The sequence below is a fragment of the Clytia hemisphaerica genome, unplaced genomic scaffold, assembly GCF_902728285.1.
Source record: "Clytia hemisphaerica strain Z4C2 unplaced genomic scaffold, Clytia hemisphaerica genome assembly, whole genome shotgun sequence".
In the NCBI taxonomy this organism is placed as follows: Eukaryota; Metazoa; Cnidaria; class Hydrozoa; order Leptothecata; family Clytiidae; genus Clytia; species Clytia hemisphaerica.
In genome coordinates this window covers 833,443-861,085 of record NW_027103852.1, presented here as the reverse complement: position 1 = coordinate 861,085, position 27,643 = coordinate 833,443, and the positions used below count along the sequence as shown (strand labels likewise).

Genomic DNA, 27,643 nt, shown 5'->3' with positions numbered 1-27,643 from the left:
TTTTTAAATTTTATTCCAAATTTAAAGGATGACCCTTAGAGGAAGTGGATTTACGATTTTCGTCTTTGGGTGATTTGCATGAAATTGTTCCGAAAGACTGAAAAAGTTCTCAAAATTTTTTTTTCTCAAAAATTTAACTAGCTAGTGAAGGAAACCATTTCTTTTGGACAATTTAGTCGCGTGAAAGTGACGAATTCGAAATTTTGGTCGGGGAAAATTGACGAAAATGCCTTTAGGTGACGAAATTTTTCCCCGATAAGGGGATACATCATTGCACTTCAATAGGGGAAAAATGTCTCTCTGATCCTCATTAATTTTCATTTTATACAACAAACTTAAAGAATCTTGGATATCTAAGAAGCAATATGGTGTAGAATTCAGTGCCTTAGCCACAAATTATATTTAAGGGGGGCCCTATAAGTTTATAGTAACTACGGAGGCCCCACCATGTTTATGGCCGACGGGCCAGAAAAATCTTTGGACTTCATACCCTCCAGATTGGCTAAAACTGCCTCTCCGAAAGTCAATTTTTAGCAAAAGGCAAGTAGAAATTTTTTTTTCCTTTTAGAAATCGCGTGCATATTAGTATATTTTCAAATCATAAGACTATCATCTTAAATAGTTAGTGCATTACATTTTCAAAAAGTAAATATACAGACAACGTTGACGAAATTTACTCCTTTTTCAAAAAAACACCATAATCTGAAAATCTTTTTTTTTTGGGGGGAGGGGGTGGTCAAAACAGAATTTTCTTGTTAAATTTAAGGATTTTCAAATTTTATCGCATACGGAACAAATGGAAATCCTAATTTGGTCCCGTACGCGACACACAAAGTAAAGAAAAAGAAAGATACATATGCTAAAACTTTTAGTGCCTTTTGATACATACATAAGAGTGACTTAAGGGAATACAAAACATTTTTTGTACATATTACTGATTTTGAGTATTTCAGTTCGTCGTGTACGGGACAAGTGTGATTTTTTTTTCAACATGATGAGCGTCTCAGCGCAAATTTAGTTAAAAAATAAATTTCTTTTCAGATAAGAGTGTCTAAAACACATGACACATGTATAGGTAGTTTTCTGAAATTTTTTGAGAAGAATTTTTTTCCTCATTGATATTTGAAGCAGTGTAATTGGAGTTGTCGCGTACGGGACAAAAAATTGAACCGCTGCGAAAAAGGCGCATAAGTTGGCTTTCACTAACTGAAAATATGAGATAAAATTTTGTTTCTGAATTAATTCTAAATATCATGCTTACAAAAAAATGTCCGGTGTCACAGGAAATAAGTACTCCCCGAAAAAAGTACTCCCCAGTACTTATTTCCGGGAAATAAGTACTCCCCAGTACAAATTTCCCAGGAGATAGGTACTCCTAGGGGTACTTATTTCCTAGGAAATTCGTACCCTCCTCAGGAAAAAAGTACCCCCTGTTCTCAACTTCAGTTGAGCTACAATCTGACAATGTAGTATGTCCTAAATCTTTGGGGTAGCCTGGAGACTTCAAAAATGGTCGGATTTGGCTGAAATTTGGCACACTTGTTCCTTGGGTGAGGGGAATTAAAAATCAATAAATAGGATGGTCCTTAGAGGATCCTAATATGAACGAAAAAAAATCGAACAAAGGCCGTGAAAGTGTGAAATTACGTTTATTAACTGCGCAATACACCTTTTTTTAAATAAGAACAAACTATAGAAGAACATTTTAAGTCTTCGATGGCCAAAATGTTAAAAACAAGTCAAGAACATTTTAAGGCTTCGCGGGCTCAAAAACAGCCAATTTCTTAGGAAAATGGACAAAGATACATAAAAAATGGGGAAAATATGAACATGTTAAGAACATTTTTAGGCTTGAAACTCAAAAAGTTAAGAACATCTAAAGGCTTCAAAAAACGTGTAATATAAGTACCGCTCGTTATATCCCAAGCATTTTGCGTGATGGAGTGATCAAGATTTTGGCACGATCAAAATTTCCTTCTGCGTGATGAACCAAATTTGGCAATTTTCACAATCTAGATAAGCAAGACTAAGAGCAAAGATATTTTGAGGTTCTTCACTGCGGACTAAAATTCTTTCTTACCTTCGTATCTTTCAGTTCCTCGACGAGCTTGACATTTTCTTAAGATACGGCAGGATTTCCATTTGGAATGCCAAGGTATTCAAGGGCTTTCAACACCAAAGCATCTTTCTTCTCACTTGCTTTGAAAACCACTGATTTACTTCTTAACCAATTTTTCAGCGTTGGAGCATTCACTTTCGAAAGCTGAAGAAAAATCAAGAAGATACCCCATGAGGGGTATTTATTTCACTGATCAAAGGCCTTGAAAGCTTAAAAATGGACAAAAAACTACCAATTGGTTGGAATATGAAAAAACGATATAAAAATTTATTTTTGAGGGAAAAAAGGCCCGCAAAGGATGGCTACTTTAAGGACAGAAAGTTTGAACAAAATCGGTTAAATATAGGTTATTACTTGTTACAGGGTTGAAAGTAACTTGACATATTAGTGTTACTACACATGGGGGGCACTGTCAAAGTAAGGGGTTTCGTTTTTCTGGCTTCCCCAGCGATTGTTCTGTAAGGGGTCGAAATTTGTGAAGAAACTAACTTTTGTCCGTACGGTATTACGGGAGTTTTCGAGATAGAAAGAAGTAATAAATGATGAATGAGTATCAAAAGACAAACTTTTCCAGTTCTGGCCATTTCCTCAACATTAATATCTTCATTGATCTTTGGTTTAGCCCGTGGTTTCTTGGCAGCTTGATTGTTTGTGAAGGATGCCGTCGAGTCGGGTGTCTATCGTAAAATAAAAAAAGATTAATACTGTCTGCCCACCAAAGAGCAATAGAAATTTACGAGACATTGTCTTTTGAAAACCATTTCAAGTCGAGACAACAGCACAGTTACCAGCTAAGCAACAAAATTAATAGGGCTAACTAACCCTCACTTTACAAGCTTGACCCTCAATTGCTGAAAAAATATACTTCCCCTTAAGCCTCAAGAAAATCATCACTTTGACGGAGTTCAGTGTGCGCTGGGGTAGATGTCGAATTAAAGAACTATGTTTTTGTACCTGTTGGATTGTATTGCTTCCTTGTGATTCGCTCATTCCCTTGACTGTTGATTGGCTGCTCGAGATATTGCGGAGGATTTCATTAGCTAATGAAAGCCCTTGTGATGACGTGAATGGTTCTTTCTGCACACACGAGAAAGACTTCTTCTTGGTTGAAAAATCGTCTGTAGATGTGACCAAGGGAATTGGTGGTAGAGGTGAGTTTCTGATATTACCGTTCAATTCCTTTCGATTCTGTACGCAGTTAGTTGGTGTTTTAATTATAGATGGCTTGGTAGAGCTGGACGGAGTCTTAGTAATGACTTTCGGTTTCTTTGCATTGATTGTCGAGCTCACATTATGCGTGGTCTGCAGTTTACGCTTTTCAGGGATGATTTTTGTCGACTTTGAAAAGCTCGTTGCTTTAAACAGATTGGTTTTCGTTTTAAAGGAAGGAACAACTTTGGTAGATTCCGTAGACCTGTTTGTTAACGATGGTTGTGTGGATGAAATCTGTTTGGTTGCGTTGAATACATTTTTCTTCTTTTTACAGCGACCAAATTGAGGAACAAGTTTCTGACTAGAAGGAATACCATCGTTGATATCTTTTCTCTTCTCGCCAACCTGAACTGAAATTGAAAATGGTCTTTGAATTTCATTACTTTTAGATTCCTAATAAACGTTTATAGCGTCGAAGGCCCGTTTGTTATTTTCCCCCTGAGGGATGGACCTCTTTATCAATTACGTCAAGAGCAACGCTTTCCACGTTTTCAAACTATTTCAATGATAATTGATTCCCAGAGGAGTTCATAAGAAGTGTTTGAAGACTCAAGGGAGTTGATCATTTTGGCAAAGATTTCAAAACGAGGCAGTCGTTGCACACAAAATGAAAAGGTCTATTGATTTCAATGGAAATAAATTGAATTAGGGTTTTGCATCCAACCGCTGTGTTTAGTAAAGAATAAAATGTTCTTGAATCAAAGCAGTAAATTGGCGAATGGGTCCATGCCCCTAATTATTTTTTGTCTAGGAAATTTGAAAACCCAAGATATGTATTCGCCAAGTCGAATTGCTTATTTTAAATGAAATCGTATAAGCATTAACATTCAAAGTAAAATGTACGAAAAAAGCTAATTTGTTAACGAACAGAAACCAGTACTCACCAGTGTCACCTTTCGGAAAAATATCATCGTCTGCGAAAGCATTTGAAATACTTGATGAAGGGACAACTCTTGAAGTATCAGTATCAGTATCAGTATCACTTTGAATTGGTTTGAACTGTGAAGATTCACGTTGAGATTGCTGTTTGACTCCTTCAGTAAAGTTGGTCTCGAGGTTTGCTTGATCAGTTTGTAGTGTTTTGATACTTGATACATTTCCGGTGCTCTGATCTGGTACAACTTGGCCTTCATCATCACAACCATCTTCAAACATTGATTCATCTATCAAAGAGAAATCTGATTTATTGATAAAACAATCATCGTTCGTTTGGTTGGATTCTTTGTCTTTTGTACTTTTCGAATTCTGCTCATTACGTTTAAAATCGTTGGACGGCTTTACATTATTCTGGTCCTGGTAAAGTAGCGTATTCTCATCATTGTTCATACTCATGTTACTTTGTAACAGTTCTTCAGGTACAAGCTGATCAAATGGTGAATCTGGAATATCGATAATGTTTCCACCTAAAAGAGGTGAGTTCTTTGGGAAAGCTTTAGTCTGTTTTTGATGGATTTCTTTCAAACTTGATGGCTTGGTTGACAGTTGGGTTTTAAGAGTCTTTTTATGGTTTGTGACATTTGTTACTACCGAACGACTGTTTTGAATGGTTTTTGGTGGTGGAAGTTGGTTAGTTTTCATTTCATCAGCCGATTTATTCAAAGATAAATTCTTGATCGAAGGTGTAGAGTGTAAAGGTTTAGAATTCACATTTCTTGATGTTGCTTGAACAAGCCTAGAGCTATTCGTTTGTGTTGGGTTTGAGCAAGTAGAAATCGAGCTCACCATTTCAGATTTCTCATATTGAAAACCACTTGTTGTTGACTCTTTCTTCGAAATAGCCTTGGTGTTCGACGTGAAAGCTTTAGTTTTGTTTGTATTATTGAACTGCGGGTGGTTTGTTAGAAACGACTTATTCCCTTTATCAGCTGTTGGTAAATTCTTTTGCCAGAACAATGATTGATTAGTGAATTTGAAGGGTTTACTGAATATGGAAGGCATTCGTTGCTCCAGGTCAGTGAAGAAAAGTGAACAAATTTCATCAGTATCGCATCGTAAATATCGGACAGCATCGTTTTTACGGACACACCATTCAGGGTAACTGTTTTTTAGTGGATAGGTTTAAGGAAATTATTTTGAAAAGATTCTTGAGATGATTAATCTTTATATAAGTATAGGTTTATTTAAAATACCATACCCTAACAAAATGAAGTCAATCGATGATGGTTTTATCACTTTTTAACGGAACGAAAATATGGCGGTTCTTTTGTGGAAAGAGCATATTTAATTCATATAATTATAATGTGTGTCATTACTTTATCAAAAAGGGTAATCATAAATAGTCGAACGTGCGCAACGCACTGGGCTCAACTTCAGTGGCTTCAAATTATTCATAGGCCCAATTGTAGACCACCAGATATTTACCCAATGAACAAGTGTGCCAAATTTCAACCAAATCCGACCATTTTGAAGTCTCCAGGCTGCCCCAAAATTTTAGCCTCGTTTTGGCGAAAAACTCGTCCCCAGGCCCCAAAAATCAAAATTTTTGAAAAATGAATAAAAGACCCCTAGATTTTCACCCAAGGAACAAGTGTGCAAAATTTCAGCCAGATCGAACAATTTTTGAAGTCTCCAGGCTGCCCCAAAATCTTAGCCTCGTTTTGGCGAAAAACTCGTCCCCAGGCCCCAAAAATCAAAAATTTTGAAAAATGAAAAAAACACCCCCAGATATTCACCCAAGGAACAAGTGTGCCAAATTTCAGCCAGATCGAACAATTTTTGAAGTCTCCAGGCTGCCCCAAAATCTTAGCCTCGTTTTGGCGAAAAACTCGTCCCCAGGCCCCAAAAATCAAAATTTTTGAAAAATGAATAAAAGACCCCTAGATTTTCACCCAAGGAACAAGTGTGCAAAATTTCAGCCAGATCGAACAATTTTTGAAGTCTCCAGGCTGCCCCAAAATCTTAGCCTCGTTTTGGCGAAAAACTCGTCCCCAGGCCCCAAAAATCAAAAATTTTGAAAAATGAAAAAAACACCCCCAGATATTCACCCAAGGAACAAGTGTGCCAAATTTCAGCCAAATCGAACCATTTTTGAAGTCTCCAGCCTGCCCCAAAGTTTTAGCCTCGTTTTGACGAAAAACTCGTCCCCAGGCCCCAAAAATCAAAATTTTCAAAAAAAGAAAAAAACACCCCCAGATATTCACCCAAGGAACAAGTGTGCAAAATTTCAGCCAAATCCAAGCATTTTTGAAGTCTACAGGCTGCCCTAAAGTTTTTGTGACAGACAGACACACACACACACAGACAGACATTGTCAGATTGTAGCTCAACTGAAGTTGAGAATAAAATACAAGTGTTGTCATGGATTTGTTACTGCGTATGTAACTATGAACTGAGATAATCATTGACTATAGTAAGTTTAGTAATCGAAAAAAAAAAATACAGGAAATTGCTTAAGGTCATATTCCTAAGCAAATGCATAAGATTACTTGCTTTTTGTGCTTTTTTTAACAAATACCTAAGATTGCTTTTAGTGATTTTTTTAACAAATACATAAGATTGCTTTTGGTAATTTTTCTTAACAAATACGTAAGATTTCTTTTGCTGATTTTTTTTAGCAAATACTATAAATTGCTTTGGTCATTTTCCTTAGAAAATACAGGAAATTGATTATGCTTATTTTCCTTTAGCAAATACCTAAGATTGATTATATTGATTTTCTAATCATAAGATTGCTTTTGATGATTTTCCTTAGCATATGCATGATTGCTTTTGGTCATTTTCCTTAGCAAATACAGGAGCTTGCTTTTCATGATTTTCTTTAGGAAATACATAACATTGCTTTTGGTAATTTTCCTTAGAAAATACAGGAGATTGCTTTTGGTCATTTTCCTTAGCAAATACAGGAGGTCGCTTTTCATAATTTTCTTTAGGAAATACATAACATTGCTTTTGGTCATTTTCCTAAGCAAATACATAAGATTACTTGTTTTTTTGTGATTTTTTTAACATATACCTAAGATTGCTTTTAGAGATTTTTGTTAGCAAATACATAAGATTGCTTTTGGTTATTTTCCTTAACAAATACGTAAGATTTCTTTTGGTGATTTTTCTTAGCAAATACTGTAAATTGCTTTGGTCATTTTCCTTAGAAAATACAGGAAATTGATTATGCTTATTTTCTTTTAGCAAATATCTAAGATTGATTTTATTGGTTTTCTAATCATAAGATTGCTTTTGATGATTTTCCTTAACATATGGCAAATACAGGAGGTTGTTTTTCATAGTTTTACTTAGAAAATACATAACATTGCTTTCAGTCATTTTCCTTTGCAAATACAGGAGGTTGCTTTTCATAATTTTCCTTAGCAAATACAGGAGGTCGCTTTTCATAATTTTCCTTAGGAAATACCTAAGATTGCTTTTAGTGATTTTTTGTTAGCAAATACATAAGATTGATTTTGGTATTTTCCTGAGCAAATACTGTAAATTGCTTTGGTCATTTTCCTTAGAAATTACAGGAAATTGATTATGCTTATTTTCCTTTAGCAAATACCTAAGAATGCTTTCGATGATTTTCCTTAAACCATAAGGCAATAGCTTTCTAGAAATTAAAAGGGAATGATATAGAAATAAATACAATAAAAAGGATACGTAAAGACATTTGAGCCATTAAATCTCACGTTGAAATACAATTGACATTCATCACCTGGTAAACGGTATCCATACTAAAGAGATAGTGACCAAATTGAACTACAAAACCAGTCAAATTATCAATTAGACCACATTCTTAATCTATTTGAAAATTGTCCTTATAAATTGCATGAATTTCAACTTCAAAAGTTACTTGCTATTAGTGATAAAGAATTTCATAAAAAATGTCAAAGAAGTGAAATGAAAGAATAAGAGAGTTAAAAATTTGAATAGCCACTTATAGAACAGAAGATAGATTAAGAAAAAATATAAAAATTACCGATAGTTTCCAATGCTGTTTTAAAGCATTATAGTCTTTGAAAGGCGTATTTTTTGGAATAGAATGTGTTATCGATGTTATGTGACATTTACGAAAACTAAAAGATGAAATAAATAAATAATCTTATGATAGATAATTCATAAACATTCTTAGTCCCTTGAAAGATTTTGTTGCAACATTTTTATATCAGACAGGAAAAAATTCATCCAGTCTCTTGAAGTGTTTTGGAAGTTGAGATAAAATTATCACTTTATGAACTTGGTCAAGACGGAATTCTGCCTGCAATTGAAGACATTGAACAATGGAAATGTCATTTCGTACCTTGGCAAAACATAACAGATGGAGTCTTCAATCGAATGACCAGAAATCTTAGCTGATGAATCACGTTTGAAATTCCATAGAGATTTAAAATCAATCGTGAAATCTTCCACCTGTTAGAATGAATGTAAATTATATCAGAATTAATTTGATCAAATTTGATCTCAATGAAAGTCTTAGCTTTGAAAAAAAAAAAGATAAAGTGGACTTCTCCAAACCTTACTTGAAAAGTGATTGATTATGATTTTAAAAACATTTGGGAAGAAGAAAACTGTCACTAATTAAATTTTTTAAGACCGTATTTTCCTAAAAATCATCATTAGTCAGTTTATTGTATACGTGACAGAAACGATTATGAAAAGCCTGCAGTTCTAAAGTGCTAATTTAGTGTCGTTCTAAGTCAGTCAGGATCTAAATAAATCTAAAAGCTATTCGTTTTTGTCGCAGAAGTCTATATAAGTTAAAGATCATGTTTTGGTTCCCATTAGAGAACAAGTCAAAATGATTTTAACCTAGTGTCGTTTCTAATCCATAGAGGATCGCTTTTGGAGCAACTGAGATTTCTGGCACATTAATAAAACTCAAAAAATTTCAAGTTACTGAAAATTGAGATAATGATACTAACCTCAATTGGAGGAGATCGAATCTGGAATGGTTCCATAGCAATACAAATCTTGTCTGTCACGTAAAGTTCAAGACCTGTTACGAAAAATTCGAATGAAAGGTGTTGGATAGGAGTTCAAAGCTGACTTAAGTCATTCCAGAGCTTAGCTATATTGAAGATAACATGAGTTTCTTTCAATAGCATACCGCAGTGACTCTAAAAATAGACATCAAAATGACTGTTTGTCTGAGTTTTAATTCCATCATCCTTTGCATTAATTGCTTTTGCAAGTTAATTACACTCATCGACAATACAAAATTAATAAAGCATTATGAATCAAGATGAAAAGGATTGTGGGATTGAATTTATGTCAAATATTAAAAGTAATAATTATGATAATTGCATAGCTGTGTGCTATTGGAGATTTTCTCACATACCTTCCATGAGTCAGTACAGAATTGAACCATTCTTACCGGTTGCAGAAAGCTTGTCTTTAACTTGAAGGAAATTTCGACCTGAAGTAGAAAAGAGTTTATTTATTCAATTAAGTTTTTCAATTTGGAATTACAATATATTGTTTAAGCAACTTTGAATACTTTTATGAAATAAGATGATATTAACCAAGTAACTTGACTGATTTACCTCTGACCAGGAATGAATTGGTTCTATTCCAAAACGGTGCCAACTTTTGATAAAGAGTATAAGTCAAGCAGTACTCGAACAATTCTGCATCAACTTCTAGTCTGGTACAAAGCTAAGAAGACAATGGACATAATCGAAATAAGAAAATGTTAATAGCAATTCTAAGTTAAAATTAAAGCAATCGTTATATATTGGAAATATAAATCAATCCAGTATTGAGAAATCAAAAATTACGGTTTTGCGTAAGTATAATACTTTGGCAAAAGTCTGCAATCCTTTTTTAATGCAGGACCTCATACCAAACTGAAATATCTGCCTGTCTCATCATTAGTGCCACTGATTCAAAGGGTACATGGAAAAGGAATAAATATGACATATCAAACCTTTATTTGTAAACGTTCAAGAGTTTTGGAGAAGTCAGCAGATGATGAAAGCTTTTTCTGAAAAAAAAAGGAAGAAAGATTTAGCATACCAAAAAACATCAAACATAAAAACACAGTTTGGTCTGGAAGCCTATCACTGCTTTCCAATGTTTATACTTTCGCGAAATTTGTTATTTTTTTACCATGAAATTTATTATTTCTAAACTGCCATTTGTGCAATTAAATATTTTTTCTTGAATTCCCCAAAAAATTGTTGTACATTTTTTTACTTTGTTTTTTACTTGTAAAGACCATTGTCAAGATGACCAAAATTATTAACTTAAGTTATAAACTAAGAAAAGATAACAAGACTTTCACGCCAGGTTTTTATATCTTCTTGATTTCAAAGTCTGTCTCAATAAAATCTGCAGCGCAGATGACTATTTTCATTTTCATTTTTGATCTTTTTGGAATTTTCCACTCCTGAATATCAGATTATATTTAAACAAATTTTAATTTGTTTCAAAATAATATGCAATAGATTGGTACATCTGGTATGCTTTCAAAGGCAGATCAAAAGGAAAAACCTTGAAGAAGAAGCTTACCTCAGCAATAATGAATAGGTTAGATTTGTTGTCGAAAGCTGGTGAAACCAAAATCTCTGGTAGTGTAAATATTAGTTCTCTAAAAGATTTAAATGACGAAATTAAATTTCCAGGATAAGTAAATTTTTCATTAATGATTCTATTAAATATACAACACATTATTACATTTAACATGTATTTTGCTGCTTCTACAAATATCTTTACTAAACTAGTTAGTGTTCTGTATATTTAACAAGGAAAATCACTAACCATTGTGTAGTTGAAAACTTCAGAATTGTACTGCTGCAATTAGACTAAACAGTCTAAACTAAGTTGTAAAATGATGAAAAATGAAATTGTGTATTTTCCAAGGAAAATAAATCATAACAAAAACTAATATGTACCTGCAACAAGGTGGTTGAATACCAATAATCTCCTGTTTTGATGTAAAAGCTGCACGAAATGCTGTTAACATAGACAGGTCTGGTAAAGCTGTGAAAAATAATCTCTTCTCTATACCAGTGCTAGCCATAATCTATTTATTTTCTATTTTTTTCTATGTTGACTTGTTTATATTTCAACCTGAAATGCATGCATGAAATATCATGAAATGTATGAGGCTAGTGAGATTTTGAATTTGTCTAAAATCAAGTATTTGGTCCATAGCATTAGCACCCTCATATCTTGGGGGGAGATTAAACCCTGCAATTACTTGCAAGAGGCTAGAAAATCATCACTTAGAATAGAATGAATTGAAGTTAGGTGAATGAAAAGAGATAATTCTGGTTTCCCCAGGGACATAATAAAAGATTAGGAGTGGAAAGACCTGATCTTCAATTAAAAAACATCTACAGGAACGAGGGGTGGTGTGTTGCTAATTTGTTGTCTGAAATCTAAATCCAGTCCATGCACTATGACTAATTGTACAAGATATTGCACTTCACTTATGAACTATCCACCTGAAGAAGGCTAGATATAAAGAAAATATCTTCAAATATTCTAGGAATCCTAGACGTACATGCACTTTAAAATAAAACCAACTATACATCATAACTAACAAAAAACAAAAACATAACAATTCAAAACAAAAGATACATTCTAAAAGAAACTTAAATAGAAATACACTTGCAGCTGCTGATTTGCTTATGTAAATCCATATAGAAATAAACAAAACAGGTTAAGAGAAAGGTACTCAGACACCACAAGAAAAGGATTCCGAAAAACTCATCAACTAAAAAATGTTTTCTAATTAATATTTTTCCAAAAAGAGAAACAGTTTCAATAATGCTGTTAAATTAAGCAAGGATAAATAAAGTTTTACATGCAAATCTGGGATTGTAAATAGATCAAGATTCTACTAGGAGAGTGAAAAATTTATTGAAGAATTAGCATCTATTTCATCAAGAAGTTATAAAAGTTTGACAATGAACATATACTAACAATAAAAAAACTAGAAATAATTTCTTGAATAAATAAAGTAGATAAAGTAACAACAATGCATTGTCCCCATCTCTCCCACCTTTGTGGCCCATCCATTAGTAGCCTAATATGAAAACAAAAACAATAATTAAAATGTGTTGCATTAGGGTCTCTTAAGAAATTAGAAACTATCACAATTTCACATAATGATGAAAAGAAAATCTAAGAGATTTGAGACTTTTGAAATTATAAAAGCTCAATGACATTAAAAATAATCATTTTCTTACTGTTCGATTATTGATTGCGCGATGAAAATTCAAATCAATAAACAAATTTCAACTGGGATGGTAATTAGCCTGAAATACAAGAAAACGAGAACTTTTTAAATCAGAAATCATCCAAACCCAAACATCCAAAGCTAGAGATTCTTTGAAATTTTGCCATTCCAAAAATAAATTTAAAGAAAAACAATGAACAACAATGTTTTTAAAATTGAGCAAAAGCTTTTCGATTAAAAATCATCTTCAGTGCTACAAATGATGTAGAAAGCTAGAGAGTTGTTTTCAATGTACCACACAATAGACATAAATATCTAAAGGTTAAGAATCGAAAGTAGGTGACTTACAGAGCCCAGGTTCATTTCATGGCTTTGAGTGCCCCTCAAATCTTCTTAGATTCATGACCCTGAATAAGGAAAAATTATTGAAAGAAAATTTCTTATGTATAATGATGCTGGAGAAAAGGACTTTTTTAAGTTAATAAAATTGTTGAACAAAGTCTTTCATCTAGGAAAGATGAAGTTACTATTGTTTAAAGGGACATTAAAGTAGTAAAATGTAAACATTGTGCAAACCACGTGTCATGAAAGAGAACAATTAAAATCACGTGTCCAAAACAAACTTGTAAAACAATTGAACAATCAAAATTAGCCATATTTGGTTTGATTTTTTATTTTGACATGTGACATTTGTTTTGATTTTGTATCCGCTGCATACAGTTTGTTTACAAATTTTGCAAGTGCTGTTATGTCCCTTTAAGTAGCTTGAAAGATTTATGTGTATTAATTTTTATGCAACGGTAATCTGTTTTTTTGAAGGGCAATCAGGCGATTTGCATCAATGCATTTTTTGAACCAATGGTAGTTTTTATGAATTTTTGATAAAAATCAATACTGTACATGTCAAATAATTTATTTCCTTATGAAAAGATGGAGCAATGATATTTTACGTATTTTTATAGGAAAATCAAATGACTGATGTCAAAACATTTCTTTCAATTAAAGAATATGAAACATGATATTGATAATTCACGTATTTTTGAAGGAAAATCAAACCAATTCAAGTTTAGAGTTGCATTTTATGTATTTCTTAGTATATTCAGATATTTTTCAAAGGCCATGATATCTGTGTAATTGTATGTAAGTGTAATTTAATGCTAAGAGATGTTGAAACATTTAATTGATGTTTTTACTCAAAAATGCAGGCAAGTTTCTGATTATTAATATAAACAAACTAGTAATGGTAGTTATTATTTTATATACCTCTTGCTTAATGCTTTGTCAGTGTAAGACGGTCAATGATTCCACTTAAACCATCATTGAAACACGATATCCTTTTACATTAGCGATCTAAATAATAAATAATGAGCAATATCATATTTATTAAAAAAAGATTTTGCTTTTACAGTGGACCCTTAAACATATTGATATCACCAAATTAAAATGAAAGACACAATCAGGACTATCTAAGAATATCAAAACAAGCAAAATTCAATCTCATAAAAGTAATACTTACTAATTTGTTCTGCTACTCATACAAACCTTCCATATGACATAATCTTTTTCAACTGCAATTGATTGAAAAGGCTAATTCCTTATGCTGATTTGAGTATCAATTAAGAAATTTTTTGTTAAACTTCCAATATGAAAGATTTCCATTCTGGTGTCCAAAATTTCCAAGAATTAGCAGTAAACGGTCAGCTCTGTTCCCATTGTCCAAAGATTTAAATTTGAAAACTAATCAAAAAATATATTGCCATTTTTCTTCTTGTACTTGTTTCTTTGGAACTTCGGAACATAACACATTATTTGTAAATTGCCAACAATTTTTAATGACTTCCTTGACAGCTATTACAACTCTCAACAGAATAAAGCCTCTTTATGGAACCGTTGCAATTACTAATACAAAATAAATAGAAAATCAAATGAAAGGATGTTGTTACCTGGATCAATAATGAAGTTTCGATTATACCAGTTTAGCCATGGATATGTTATTATTTTTCTACATCAGCTGAGAAATATTGTTAAAAGTTGAAATCCCTCGCTTCTTTACAAGTTTACAAAATATGGAAAAGCACGTTACACAGCAGATTGCAACTTTGAAATATGAAATGTTCTGTCTAGTTGCTTTCATCCATGCATCACAATCATCAATAATGATGTGGTATCTCTGATCTTATAATCCGTGGCTTCTGGAAAAAATGTCTATACTGATGGTACATCCCATGCACAATGTTTGAATTTTCTTTAATTTTGCAAAAAGCAATGGACACTATGCCAAATGTTGCCATCAATACCAAGAATAATGCCAAAGTTGATAAGAATAAACTCTCTGATTATCCAAATCAATAAAGATGAATTTGAGAAGTGTCCAAAGGTTGGTTTGGTTTCTTCTGGATAAATTCTATGTTCTCACCATCAAAAAGTTTATGAACACAGGTACACCTCGAATAGAAATCAACTTGAGCTGGTTTTTACATGAAATAATCTTGGTGTTCTCATAAATTCTGAGCTTCCAATAAAGTCAATAATGGAAATATTTGGTATTATCAAGTGCAACTTTGAAAATCTAGCCTGGCAGATTTTCCTCTCCTTGCTGTATGAAACATTTCGCTGACCCATATCTGGCAATTGCTGCAAAGATTACAAAGAAATATATACAGAACCCTCGCATAGATTCGAATTACAAACATTGGAGTTTTGAAGAAAGTTTTGTGATAGGGTTCAGGTCTAAAAGCATTGGCGACAAAGCCACAATTTCAAAGAAATTAACAAAACAGATATCATGAATATCAGAGATTAGTAAAAGATTTGGCAACATGGTTCCACAATCCATAAACAAAGCTGCTATCCCAGTGAAACAATTCAAACATGAAACAAATCACCCAGCATCATAACTGCTGATTGGATCAAACATTTGAGTAAAAATTAAATGAACCTACGTCTGATGATTGCAGTGAGGCATGAAAGTTGAAGTAATGTACTTTTCTTAACTTCAAAAATTTGTTTGGAAAATACCTGAAAAAAATAACCTTTCAAATAATGCAAGTAAACCATTTAAAAAAACTATTCTCCTAATCTAATTTTAAATTTTACTGAGACAGTGAATACGGTATTCTGTGAAGCGTGAATAAAGATTCTTTAATTAAATGCACAAAACTTAACCATATGGATCATGTGTGTCCTTTAGATTCACAATGCTAACAACCAAACAAGAGAGAATAGACAACCAAACTGAAGAAATGGGCAGTAAAGTGTGTGACAAACTGAGAACGAAATTAGCAGATTGAAAAAAAATCATTAAACATACACGAATAGGTGATAAAATGAATGAATCGGTCAGCTCAAAAGTAATGATGAAGAATAGTCAACATTTTTATCATCATTCAATGATAAGGTCAAAGGAGTTTATACAAATACATTTGTGAAAACCATGATGTTATCATTTCACAAACTTTGAAATTAAAATTACATTGCTGGGAATCCGATGATTAATTCCTACAAACACATAAAAAATTTGTAGTTACTACCATTGTATCATCTCAAAAAAACAAAATAGACCAGGTAACAAACACTAGAAAAACCACCATAAGGTGTTTCAATTTTATGACATTGATCATGTAAGATATTACATTTTACAATGTGATAAAAAGCATGGAATTATTATAGACACTGGAAACAACTCCCTGATTTTTACCAATTTCTCATGTACAAGCCTTGTCTGCAGTAATGACATTATTGTTCACCCTCCTTCCACCATTAAATGATTTTTGTAGCATTTTAATTGCATTTCTCATCAAAATACACTTATCCAATTTCTGATTTTTCTGAAACAATAGAAAGACAATACTTTGCTCTCCACCGTTTCATTCGATGTTTATCCAGAGTCTCTATAATAAATCCATGTGAAAAGCAAAGCCTTTGTGAAATCGAGCAAACAAATCTAGATCAAAAGAAATGCTGATGACACAGTAGCCTACCAACGGCCTTCAAAACAGTTTATGGTGATGCAAAGATGGAAAAGAAAACCAAATACTGCCAGTGACTGTGATGGATGGCTTGTTGTCAAGTGAACTGCTCAAGCTGATTCAAACTGATTGAAATTGATCGAAATGGAGTCAGATGAATATTGTAGGACTAAGCCAGCATTGATACAGTTTGAATCTAAAAAACATGTTTCCTTTTGCAAAATCAGCTGGATCACACACATAACAGCATTCTCTAGGTGATGCTGTTTAGCATTTATACGTGGGTGAAAAATTCATTTCTCTCTTCTTCACTTATTCTTTCAAATGGACCCAGAAGCCATAAATTTGAAAAATTTAATCAGGGGATGGTATGGGCAAGAACTTGAATTAGTTTGTTTTTTATTCAGCTTTTGATGTTTGTTGTCTTGGTGGTCTTTTTTAATTAAAGTCTTCAAGAAAATTGCTTGCCATGCCAAAATACTTAATAAGCATCTAAATTTGATGTATTCAATGATTGAATTTCAGTGAATGATACACCAAAAATGGAAATGTTCTTGATGGATCTTGAGACAAACATGTCATATCTTGAGCCTGACTGAGAAAGAAATCTGGCTTAGAAAATAGAAATTTGAGGTTGAATATACATCAAAGTTACAACATTTGATTGATAGATACTTTAATGCTAGACATATTCTATAAATTGCTGTTTTGCTTTATTTTTGTATTATTTTAATCCTATAAAACAGTCTCTGTCTTCTACTGTTGGTACTTGTCTTGGTGTTAAAAGTGCTTTTGGTTATTATCATCAGTTGAAAATGTGCTGCTTATTGGGTGTTCATCAATCAATCAATCTTCAATCTTCTTGGTTTGGAAGATTCATTACCTATCATTACCAATGTATTTATCATAATTTGTCAAAAGTATAAATCAACTCGAACATTAGCAAAATATGTCGCCGTCTGTCTTAGTTTCAGTGATTTGATGCTATGATTGATATTGAATGTCATGTCTTCAATGTCTGGAAATACACTGCAAAGCAGCAAAATTCAAGTAACCATTGTTATTTCCTCAATGCTGATATCTGCAAAGTCATGGTACTGAAGCTAAAAAGCTTTTGGTTGAGTGTATAATGTAAGTAGGATACATATTGCTGAAACACAGCCATTCTTGAATACCAAGAGATTCCATGTGATGATGACATAATTTCTTGGATGATTTAATAAAAAATTCCATAAGCTTCATGATCCAGATATCTTCATTAATTCAGATGTCATTAATTTCTAAAATAAATTTATGTATTAAAAATTTTCAACACAGGGTAAGTGGAAATAGAAAAATGTTGCACAATAGTTAACATGAAAACGTGGAAATTTGGTTATCATTAGTTAAGAAATTCCAGTCTAAGAAATTGATCGAATTGTTCCAAATGGCTTGTGTAATTTATAGAAAAAAAGGCAATATTAAAGCTAGCAAGAAAAATAAGGGTAAGAAAATGAAAGGCTCCAGGGTTGGTGTTTACAAGAAATGAATATAGTGTTAATGAATGTTAACAAATAAAAATAAACTAACTCCTATGTCAGGGTAAATTCCAAGCACTTTTCCTTATCACCGTTTTGGTCTTAAAAATCGAGTTTCAATGCAGTGGTATTAAATGTCGACCACCATGGTTGGGCGACGAAGAAAATTTTTGCTCTCTAAACCTCCTAAATAGGTGATTTCTTGCATCTTAGTAGCCTAAAATTTGATTATGAAAAAGCAACCTTAATTTGAAATGTTTTGGAGGAGTTTAATGTGAATGTTGATGACGATCCTTATCTTTTGATAAAAGCAATACTTTTATTTTGAACTAAATAAACTAATCTCATTTCCATATCGTTGAAGAAGATAAGTTTGAAATACTTTAGGGACTTTAAAGTTTCATTGCAACCAAACTATACTTTCTATCACCACAAACCTTTTCTTGATGTATGAAATAATAAATATATATAATCATACAATAAATCATAAAATCGAAAACAATGAGAGTCACCGTAGCGAGTTATGGTTACCTTTGAAAACTACTCGTTAGACTCATTACAATAGATTGAGTTGATTTTCCTTAAAGTTTTTGTACCGTCATTTCTCTATCTTGCATTATTTACCTTTCACATTATTTTCTTTACAAAATTTGAAATTTAATTTTTGCCACCGAATAACGGTGGCAAAAAAGTGCTTGGAAATTACCCTTTATGTATAAAAAAATAATTAAAAGGTACTACAATAATAAACAATGAGAATCTCCACATTTTGAGACTTAAAAAACCAAAAAAACATCAAAGATTTATTTTTAACATCAGTTGATATCAAGAACACTTGTAACACTTTGAAGTGTTACAAAGAAAAACAGCTGGTTATTGCATTTAGCATGAAACTCAATTAATGTAATGTATTTGTAACATGAAACTCAAATATGATTGTATTATGAATATGATTGTATTATGAACATGCTCCGAGTAGCAAATTGTACATAGCAAGTTTTTGAAAAAACTGTCAGAGTGAGAGGCCATAAGTCTAGATTTAAACCAAAATAGCAGGCCATACCAACTTCTGGAATGCAGTAACAAAAAATGTGATTTAAAAACTAATAGTATCATTTTCTCAGTCCCTGTCTTGTAATAGTCAGTCCAATCAATTTAACTCAATTGAATAATAGCTATTCACTGTGGAAAATGAAAAGCTTATTATACTCATAGCACAATGTCAATGAAAATTCTACTTTATTACCAATTTGTTCATTTGTTTTACAGAAAGAAAAGTTCCACTTTTTTACCACCTTTGATCATCTTCTTGTTCAAATTCTTGACAGCTCTTCTTGCTTCCTCATTTGTGCGAAAAGCGATAATTGCATCTCCTGAACATTGATTGTTGTCCAGGTAATGTATGCGTACTGATTCATCAATACGATCGTAACCATAAAAGAAATTCAAGATCAAATCTGTATTTATATTCATGGGTAGGTTTCTCATCCCAACAACTCGACCACTTTTGATGTCTGCAACATTGATGTTTGCACTGCTGGCAACCCGGTTGATTACTGGGTCCTCCTTCTGTTGAGCTCTTGGAGGAGGGTTTTTTGGCCTTGCAGTATGCGAGGATGCAGAATAAGATGATCCTCCAGAGTGCCTTCTTGGAGCACTTGTTTGTGTTGGTTTGGGCTTGTCATTTCTTCCAGTAGGAGAAGATTTGCTTGAAGTTGCATTTGAAACAGCTTCATTCAATAATCCAACTAAATGTTGGATTTGGGGATTAGTGTTTGCAAGATCATTCAGCATGCTTAAATCAGCCTTTAATTTAGGGTGCTTCTTGTCTTCTTCAATTGCATCAATAATATCTTCTTTGGCTGATCTCACCACTTGCATTGGTAAACCTTCATAATTATTTCCATCACACCTCAATGCCTTAATCAGATCTTTCTCGCTTCCCAACTTGACAATAGCACTACCATTACTTTTCCCAGCATTGTCTCCACTTTTGAACCTTAAAAGGTAAACTCTACTAACTTCTAATGGCTTTAAGAAGTTCTTAAAATCAGACTCTTGACATGCTGAACCCATGCCAAAAATGCGGACAAACCTCTTGACGTTTATATCATCTTTGCTACTGCTTGAAGAAGAAGATTTTGATTGGGAATATTTGCTTCTTGAAGTAGGCGATCTTGACCTGTGGCGATGACGTTTGTCCTCATCTTTCTTGCTGTGGGACTTTGACAAATCCCTTTTTTTGTTTGGCTCCCTTCTATTAGAGGTATCTTTCTTTGGAGGATAAGCGTATGTAGTTTTAGATATTTCAGTATCTACAAAATGTTTTGTAGGGAAGCTTTCCATTTTTGCATATTGCTGATAACTGCCAGTTGGATATTGCATATCTTTCCTCTGGAAATGCATGTCTTTTTGAAAAGCAACATCTCTTTTTGGGAGAGCTTCATTTTGGTAAGTGTTATAGGACGCAGCATAATCTTGATATTCTGCTTTGGCAGAGTAAGCACCTCTTTCTTCAAAACGGGATTGGGTAGTGTAAGGATAAGATGATTCAGCCTTGAAATTACTTTCGTAATATTGATCATAACCAGTAGCACCTCCTCTGTTAATCTTTCTTGTTTCGTAGTGTTCTGATTCGAACTTCAAATCTCCCTCCTTAGGGCGACCATACAATTTCCATTCTTGTCCAATATTCTTAGTCATTGGTGTGTTTGGGAAGTGAGAATTAAATTCATGAGCACTGCTTGCATGAATATTCATTTTGTGTCCACGAAAGTAAATACCATCCAATTCTTGGGCTTTCTTAAGATCTTCCTTTTGAAAAGCAATAAAAGCAGTTCCTGTTTTCTTACCATGCTTATTTGTCAGCCAATGGACATCTTCAGGATAAATTGCATGTGTCTTGAAGAGGCCTTTGAGATCAGCATCAGTAACAGTGTAAGCAATGTGCATAAGTTTTAATACTCCAACCATCTAAAAGTGAAAATAAAAGATCTTTAGTGGGAATTGTAACTGTTACTGTAACTTGAGATGACAATATGGTTTGAGTTGATTATTTCATCTTAGGCGAGGCCAATTTAATTTGTTGTTTTACGGGTCAAGCTATCCATAGAAGAGGGTCAGTCGGTCGGCAAAATATAAAAGTACAAGTAGAATTTCACCTATAAAATCTACTAAAAAGGCAGCAACAACTACTTCCTCTCGACAAAAATGCGAAATAGAAAATAAAAAGACACAAAAAGGTCGAATTCATGGATAAAGTGGATAAATTAAACATAAAATTCTCAAAACATTGCAAAAACTACCAAAGTTTTAAAAATTTGGCAATGAAAATGAAAATGTACTACCAAAATCAATTTTATTATTTTGATTTTGATTTTTGGAATATCAAAGTGGGTTGGGCCCGTAGAACAAGTAATCAAATTGGTCTTATGTATATTTTCAATTTAGTGGCTTCAAAAGATTCAATTAATTCAAGTTAAAGTCAAGACTTTTAATATGTTTGACACTGAAACACCATGACAGTTACAATGGTGGTCCTAATTTGGATTTTTGGAAAAACTTTTTTTAAGGAAATCACATCTGTATTTTTCAAGGAAAGTCATCTGTATTCCTCAAGGAAAATCATTGTATTCTTCAAGGAAAATCATCTAATTTTCCAAAGGGAAGTTATTCTTAAAATTTCTAAGGAAAATCACATCCGTATTTTCCAAGGGAAACTATTCTCATGATATTCAAGGAAGATCACTCATATATTTAGCGTATTCTTTAATATTTTCCTAGCATAAACTTTTATATTTTCCATGGAAAATCACTATCATTCTTAAAAGGAAAATCATGTTTTTCTCTTGTGGCTATTTTTCAATCTTAAAAACTTTTCCTTGAAAAATACGAATATGGTTTTCCTTCCTTGAATAATACAAATATGGTTTTCCTTGAAAAGTACGAATAAGGTTTTCCTTGAATAATACGAATATATGGTTTTCCCTGGTTTTCCTTGAAAAATACGAATATGGTTTTCCTTGAAAAAATACGAATATGGGTTTCCTTGAAAAATATGGATGGTTTTCCATGAAAAATATGGATATGAAATTGAGTCACAGGAAGCAGGAGTTTTTCATGCAAAGGCAGGAAGAATAAGAATCTTATTCTATCAAATAACAAATCCAAAAAATAAAAATAAATTTTGAGTCATGATTTTAAAATTATGAGACTCCCTAAGTTATAAATGCAGAGAGTTTTTAAGATTAAAAAATAGCAATGAGAGAAGAATACCAAAATGATTTTCCTTTTATGCTAGGAGAATATATAAGATTATGCGAGAAAAATATGTGAGTGATCTTCCTTGAATATTATGAGAATAATTTCCCTTGGAAAATACGTATATGATTTTCCTTAGAAATTTCTACATCTGTAAAACTAGAAAACCCAGGTTTCAGTAAAAGCAATATAATCCGCCAAATCTGCCAAATTTTCTTCCAGTCAAAATTTCTTCCTTTAATATACTGTTGGTATCCCAGCTCAAATTAATATCGACCTGTGAAGTATAGTTAAAGTTGTATGACTTATAGTCGTAGATACTGTGGTGAATAAATATTTTGGCGTGATTTTCCTATTGGCGATAAAAGGTGATTTTCCCCAAAGTCCAAAAAAATCCCATGTCAGGCACTTTTTGGCCCAAATTTGCCTAAAAAATTATTTTTTTGAAAATTGGGATCCATCAGAAAAATACCAAGCCAAACTCGAGAAATGCTCATTTTCCTTTTTAAATATGGCAAAAGGGAATTTCCCCAAATAAGACTTAAGGTATGTGTACACCTGATTTTTTGTCATTTCATTTTGGTAAAATCGCGATCTTAAAATCTTTTTTTGATCCAGAGTTATAACCATTTAAATTTCAAAACAAAGTTTGTCTTATGATGGATTATTTTACTCAAATAATTGTCTCTTTCAGAAACAACAAAGACAAAAGAGAGAATTCAGCTGATGTTTATTCTCACCTCTATTGAATAGTAATATTTTTGACACATTTCACTGATTACTCAAATAAACAGCAATCATCTCGTTAAAAATTTCAAATTGATGTAGAAAAAAACGAAATTTTACCCACCATACTACTTTTAACGAAGTTAAAGTCACCCATAGCATTTAGATATCGACTTCATTCTTTTTTTATGAGATTCCCAAAAGATCAAACTTAAAAAGTATCTTAGGATTTTATTTCTAACCGAGTTGTTTTTCCTCAATTTACAGATAACTGAACAAATCACGTTTAAATTTACTTTTTTATCAATATTTTTACAGAATTTAGGATTTAAAGAGTTAGAATCAATCCCAAAATATATCCCAAGACGCTATTTTAGTTCAATCTATTGGGAACATAGTATCGAAATTATTTTTTCAAAATTCAAAAGCTATGGGTGACTTTAATTTCTTTGAAGTAGGTAAGGTTAAAATTCTTAAGATTTTAATTATATCCTGCCCAGTTTTTTAAATTCAGCTGAAACTTTTACCATTAGAAAGAGAATATTATTGGCTTTCAGAAAATATATACTTTTGATGTATAAAAATTTGTTGTTCTAAAGATATGATCAATTAAAGAGAATGTGTCAAGAAAGGTGAACACATACCTTAAGCCACTTTTAGAGAACCTTGCCTTCTATCTTTGTCCAAAAAATTAGAAAAAACTAATGAAGCAATTTCACACGAAGTCCAGAAGACTCCATTTTTAGGGACTTTTTGGGCGAACTTTGCCCAAAAAAAATATTTTTTGAAAATAGAGTTTCATCAGATTTCAAATAATACCATTTTAAATCAAAGTGCAAAAATCAGAAAAAAAATACCAATCCAATTGCGAGAAATGCTCTTTTTCCTAAAAATGACATAAGAGAACTTCCCCAAATAAGAAAATCTGATTTAAACGACCAAAAAATATTTCCAAAAAAACTGCTTGAGCTACTCTTTAGAGAACCTTTCCCTCTATCTTTATGCAAAAATCATTAAAGACTAATGAGCCAATCCCGAGAAAAGATGGTAACAGACGAATGAACGGGCGAACGAACATCAGTTAATTTAAAGAACCATATAATGTCTCACAATTCAGGTATTTCTCAAAGTTTTTAAAAATGATGTTAATTTCAGCAAATAGTGCCAGTTTATTTTTTATAACCTTTTTTTTATAACTAAAATTCTGCGCCTCATTCTTATGCTCCATGAGTTAAGTAAATGCTTTTGCAGCATTAATCTTTGATGCAAATTTCAGCAGGCCACTAGTGTGGCTACTAAGTGACAAGTGACAATGGTTTCTATATAAATCTTTCAGACAAACTTGACAGTCTACTTATTGAATATTGTAACTTCCTGCAATGCATACCGACATACCTTTTCTAATTCCGTGATAGCAAATATCTTGTCTTTTAATTGCTAATAAAGAAAATTTTCTGAGTAAGCTGTTAAAAAAAATTACTCTTACTAATTTGCAGACCAGATAGTTTCTATGAAGGAATTAGGTAGAGTCCCCTGCCCAGTTAGAGGGACCAAAATTTTTTTAAATTAAAATTTTTCCACTTAGGTTTAATTTTTTGAAAATCCTTTTCAACCAATTCTAGACAACTTTTACCACACTCTTCATCTTTGTTTTGATTTTTATTGTTTGAGGCGATCTTCTTTTCAAAAAACTTTGCGAAGCGAGCAGTACTGCCCAGTTCCTGAACAATGTACCAGACTATGCATTACACAAAGTTACTACCGTAAGTTGGTCTAATGTTGACATATCCCTCTTCTAATTTCGATACCCTTCTAGAGATAGGAATATAAGAAGTTTTGGAAAACACTGATAAGTTTCCTCCCTGACAGGTAGCTCTAAAGCTCTAAAACAGCATCTAATAACATGAAAACCAGAATATGATTTTTCAATGGGAATTAAAACTATAAAGTGCACGTCTTACCAACATCAATCAGTATAGACCTAACTCTTCACACAAAAATTACGGGAAACGCATGTTTGGACTTTGTACCCTATGCAGCACGCAAGCACTTCAGCCAAAGTCCCGCAAAGGCAGGACAAAAATCAGTTTTTTGAAGTTTGCAAAAACGATGCTTGAAGATCATTCAAATTCAGTAAGTGAATAGAGCAGTAAAAAATATAACTTTTCTATTTTTCCTATTTTTTGCAAAAGTTCTAGGAATGAAAATAAAGGGATAATGATAATTGAATACTATCCATTGATGATCCGCGGCACTATTGTAAAGCTGGAATTGCTTCGCGTACTCTTTGCTTGAGAAAATGATTGACAGATTGAAGTTTTTCACCTGCACAGGAGCCTCAGACCGCGCTAAAAATGGTAGACTGAGCTGTGATAGATCATTTCGATGGAAGTTGTTGGAATGTTTACTATGCTATTGCAGTGTAGCTGGAACCTTGATATTCCAGGATTAGAAAAAGCTATACCTGTTATCTTTAAAGAATCAACAAGCCATCAACATCGATAAATTACACACATTTCCTCAGAAACTTTTAAAATTATCTGCCATTATGACTTTCTTAAAGTCGTTCTGAAATTAACCAACCGGGTTATGTATCGGAATTCCTATGGGAGTTCTTTTCCAAGACTGGTAAAATAGCTAAGTCGGCAAAAAAAATTTTCCCGGGGGTTTGAGGAAAAAACAGAACTGCTATCATTTGTTTTTTATTTAACCATATATTTAAATTTGCGCTCAAAAATACTAAATAAAAATAAGTTAACAATATTCAATACACTATTTGTATTTCTCAGAAAATAAACACTTACAGAACTACATAGTTTATCATTTGGAATACCCCCGTATTTGGACCATTCTATCGTGGCCGCAAAATAGGGCGGAAACTAAGTAGCACCCTCAGTGCCATAATAGCACGCCTCATTTTTATGAGCGCGCTGAAGGGGAAAAGGAAAGTGATCGATATTCTTTGAAGGAAAAACGTCAGAAACAAACCCAAAGACCAGAAGATGTACTTTGTTGTTGACAATCGATCCTGTGAAGATGAAAAATTTTCTGCTATGCATTTTTCTTGGAACGCTGAAAAACTCTAATTTCGATCTTTCCTTAAGGTAAAGAGGTTGCGAGATTTGGGTTAGCGAGGCAAAAATCGTTAAAAAAAGCTGGTAAAGTCGTAATCCTCAAAAATTGAAGTTCCAGCCTAGCTGACTTGACAGAAAATTGTTTGTTTTATTGTCAATGATGACAGTGCGGTTATTAATTTTGTTAGATCTGACAAATTGATGTTTGTAAGTGCACTTTATAGTTTTGATTCCCATTGAAGAATCATATTCTGGTTTTCATGTTATTAGATGCTGTTTTGAAGCTTTAGAGCTAGCCTGTCAATTTGTCAGATTTAACAAAATTAATAACGGCACTGTCATCATTGACAATCAAACAAACAATTTTCTGTCAAGAGCCTTGTAAACATTCCAACAACTTCCATCGAAATGATCTGCAGCAGCTAAGTCTACCATTTTAGCGCGCTGTCAAAGGATTGAGCTGAGAACACTCACAGAACGCCCAAAACTTAAATCTGTCAATCATTTTCTCAAGTGAAGAGACGCGAAGTGATTCTAGCTTTATGATAGTGCTGCAGATCATCATTGGATAGTATTCAATTATCATTAGCTATACCCTTTATTTTCATTTCTGGAACTGAAAAATTTGTTATTTTTACTACTCTATTCACAATTTGAAAGATCTTCTATGTGGCGTTTTTTGCAAACTTCAAAAAACTGATTTTTGTCACTGGACTTGTCTTGCGGGACTTTAGCTTAAATGCTTGCGTGGTCGTGGAGCATTGGCAGATTGGGGTAAAAATCCAATGTTTCCCGTGGTAGCTTTTATGATGAACAGTTAGGGCTATACCAGTATACTTCCTGATCTCTAATTAAGCAAAGAAAATGAGTTTTTATCAGTTATTCCCATCTCTAAAGAAGGGTGTCGTAATTAGAAGAGGGATTTCAACACATTAGACCAACTTACTGTCTCAGACTTACGATACAGTATAGCGTAGCCATATAAAAACTCCTTTATTTATGCCCTCCCTCCAATCCAGCAGGCAGTACAAAACGGCACGGGATGAATTATTAACGCTAATAATGCCACTGCCGGCCTTATTAGCTAAACATTCTAGCTTTGGGGATTTGATTGTAAAAAAGGGAAAAGGATAGGATAGAGTAAGAAGATTGATACCTTTCATTCAAATTGCTTGGTCTGCTCTCGATGTTTGACCAGAACTGGAACAGATTGATATTTCCAAAATTTGTGAAAAATACTACCCTATGCCCTATACTCGATGGATGGTTCGTTGTTGAGTTTCGTTCGCGCGAAACGGGTGAAAAAGTGCATACTATTTTGAATACATCTCAATACCCATCAATCATCTTAAAACTTTATTCCACGGCTCATAACCACTCCCAAACAGGAGCAGTCACTTGATTGATTTCTGTTCCTCCGTCTGCCTACAGGGACAAGACCAGAGGCAGAGACCTCTGAACAGGCAAAAGGTGAAAGGCAGAAAGGTAAGATTACGGTTCAAAAGTGTTGGGTTCATGATAAGGACACTCCAGCCTAGAATCCTACAGTGTTTATTAAATCTATAGACTCCATTTTGCTAAAAGTCTGTGTTTATTTTTTACTTTTTTATAAATGGGGTTTTCTAGATCCATGGACTTTTTTATACTTGCAA

The 27,643-nt window shown here is 33.0% G+C and overlaps 2 protein-coding genes and 1 long non-coding RNA gene across 4 annotated transcripts in view; all 3 read right to left on the bottom strand.

Moving 5' to 3' along the window:
• LOC136807948 (uncharacterized protein C18orf63-like) overlaps positions 1-11,328 on the bottom strand; it is a 31,960-nt gene extending 20,632 nt beyond the window's left edge. Inside the window, exons 1-13 of one of the 2 annotated variants that reach the window (XM_067064573.1) lie at positions 11,155-11,328; positions 10,772-10,850; positions 10,188-10,244; positions 9,805-9,916; positions 9,636-9,677; positions 9,184-9,257; positions 8,562-8,671; positions 8,241-8,337; positions 7,922-7,995; positions 4,216-5,369; positions 3,074-3,681; positions 2,686-2,796; positions 2,081-2,263 (exon numbers count right to left, since the gene is read on the bottom strand). In XM_067064573.1, the coding sequence (XP_066920674.1) occupies positions 2,120-2,263; positions 2,686-2,796; positions 3,074-3,681; positions 4,216-5,369; positions 7,922-7,995; positions 8,241-8,337; positions 8,562-8,671; positions 9,184-9,257; positions 9,636-9,677; positions 9,805-9,916; positions 10,188-10,244; positions 10,772-10,850; positions 11,155-11,282 (2,790 nt within the window). In that variant the 5' untranslated portion in view covers positions 11,283-11,328 and the 3' untranslated portion in view covers positions 2,081-2,119. Of the gene's footprint in view, positions 1-2,080; positions 2,264-2,685; positions 2,797-3,073; positions 3,682-4,215; positions 5,370-7,921; positions 7,996-8,240; positions 8,338-8,561; positions 8,672-9,183; positions 9,258-9,635; positions 9,678-9,804; positions 9,917-10,187; positions 10,245-10,771; positions 10,851-11,154 lie in introns of those variants that run through there. The other variant, XM_067064574.1, reaches the window with a different exon arrangement.
• Positions 11,329-12,123: 795 nt separating this feature from the next.
• LOC136807947 (uncharacterized) lies at positions 12,124-13,796 on the bottom strand. The gene is made up of 4 exons (XR_010846726.1): positions 13,710-13,796; positions 12,795-12,853; positions 12,457-12,525; positions 12,124-12,293 (listed from the first exon to the last, which is right to left on the bottom strand). It is a non-coding gene; the product is annotated as an uncharacterized lncRNA (long non-coding RNA).
• A 5,073-nt stretch (positions 13,797-18,869) lies between these two features.
• LOC136807946 (uncharacterized) lies at positions 18,870-27,267 on the bottom strand. Its single transcript, XM_067064572.1, has 2 exons — positions 27,148-27,267; positions 18,870-20,904 (listed from the first exon to the last, which is right to left on the bottom strand). Exon 2 carries the CDS (start codon positions 20,902-20,904, stop codon positions 19,195-19,197), a length of 1,710 nt encoding a protein of 569 aa, XP_066920673.1. The 5' UTR covers positions 27,148-27,267; the 3' UTR covers positions 18,870-19,194.
• Positions 27,268-27,643: the final 376 nt, after the last annotated feature.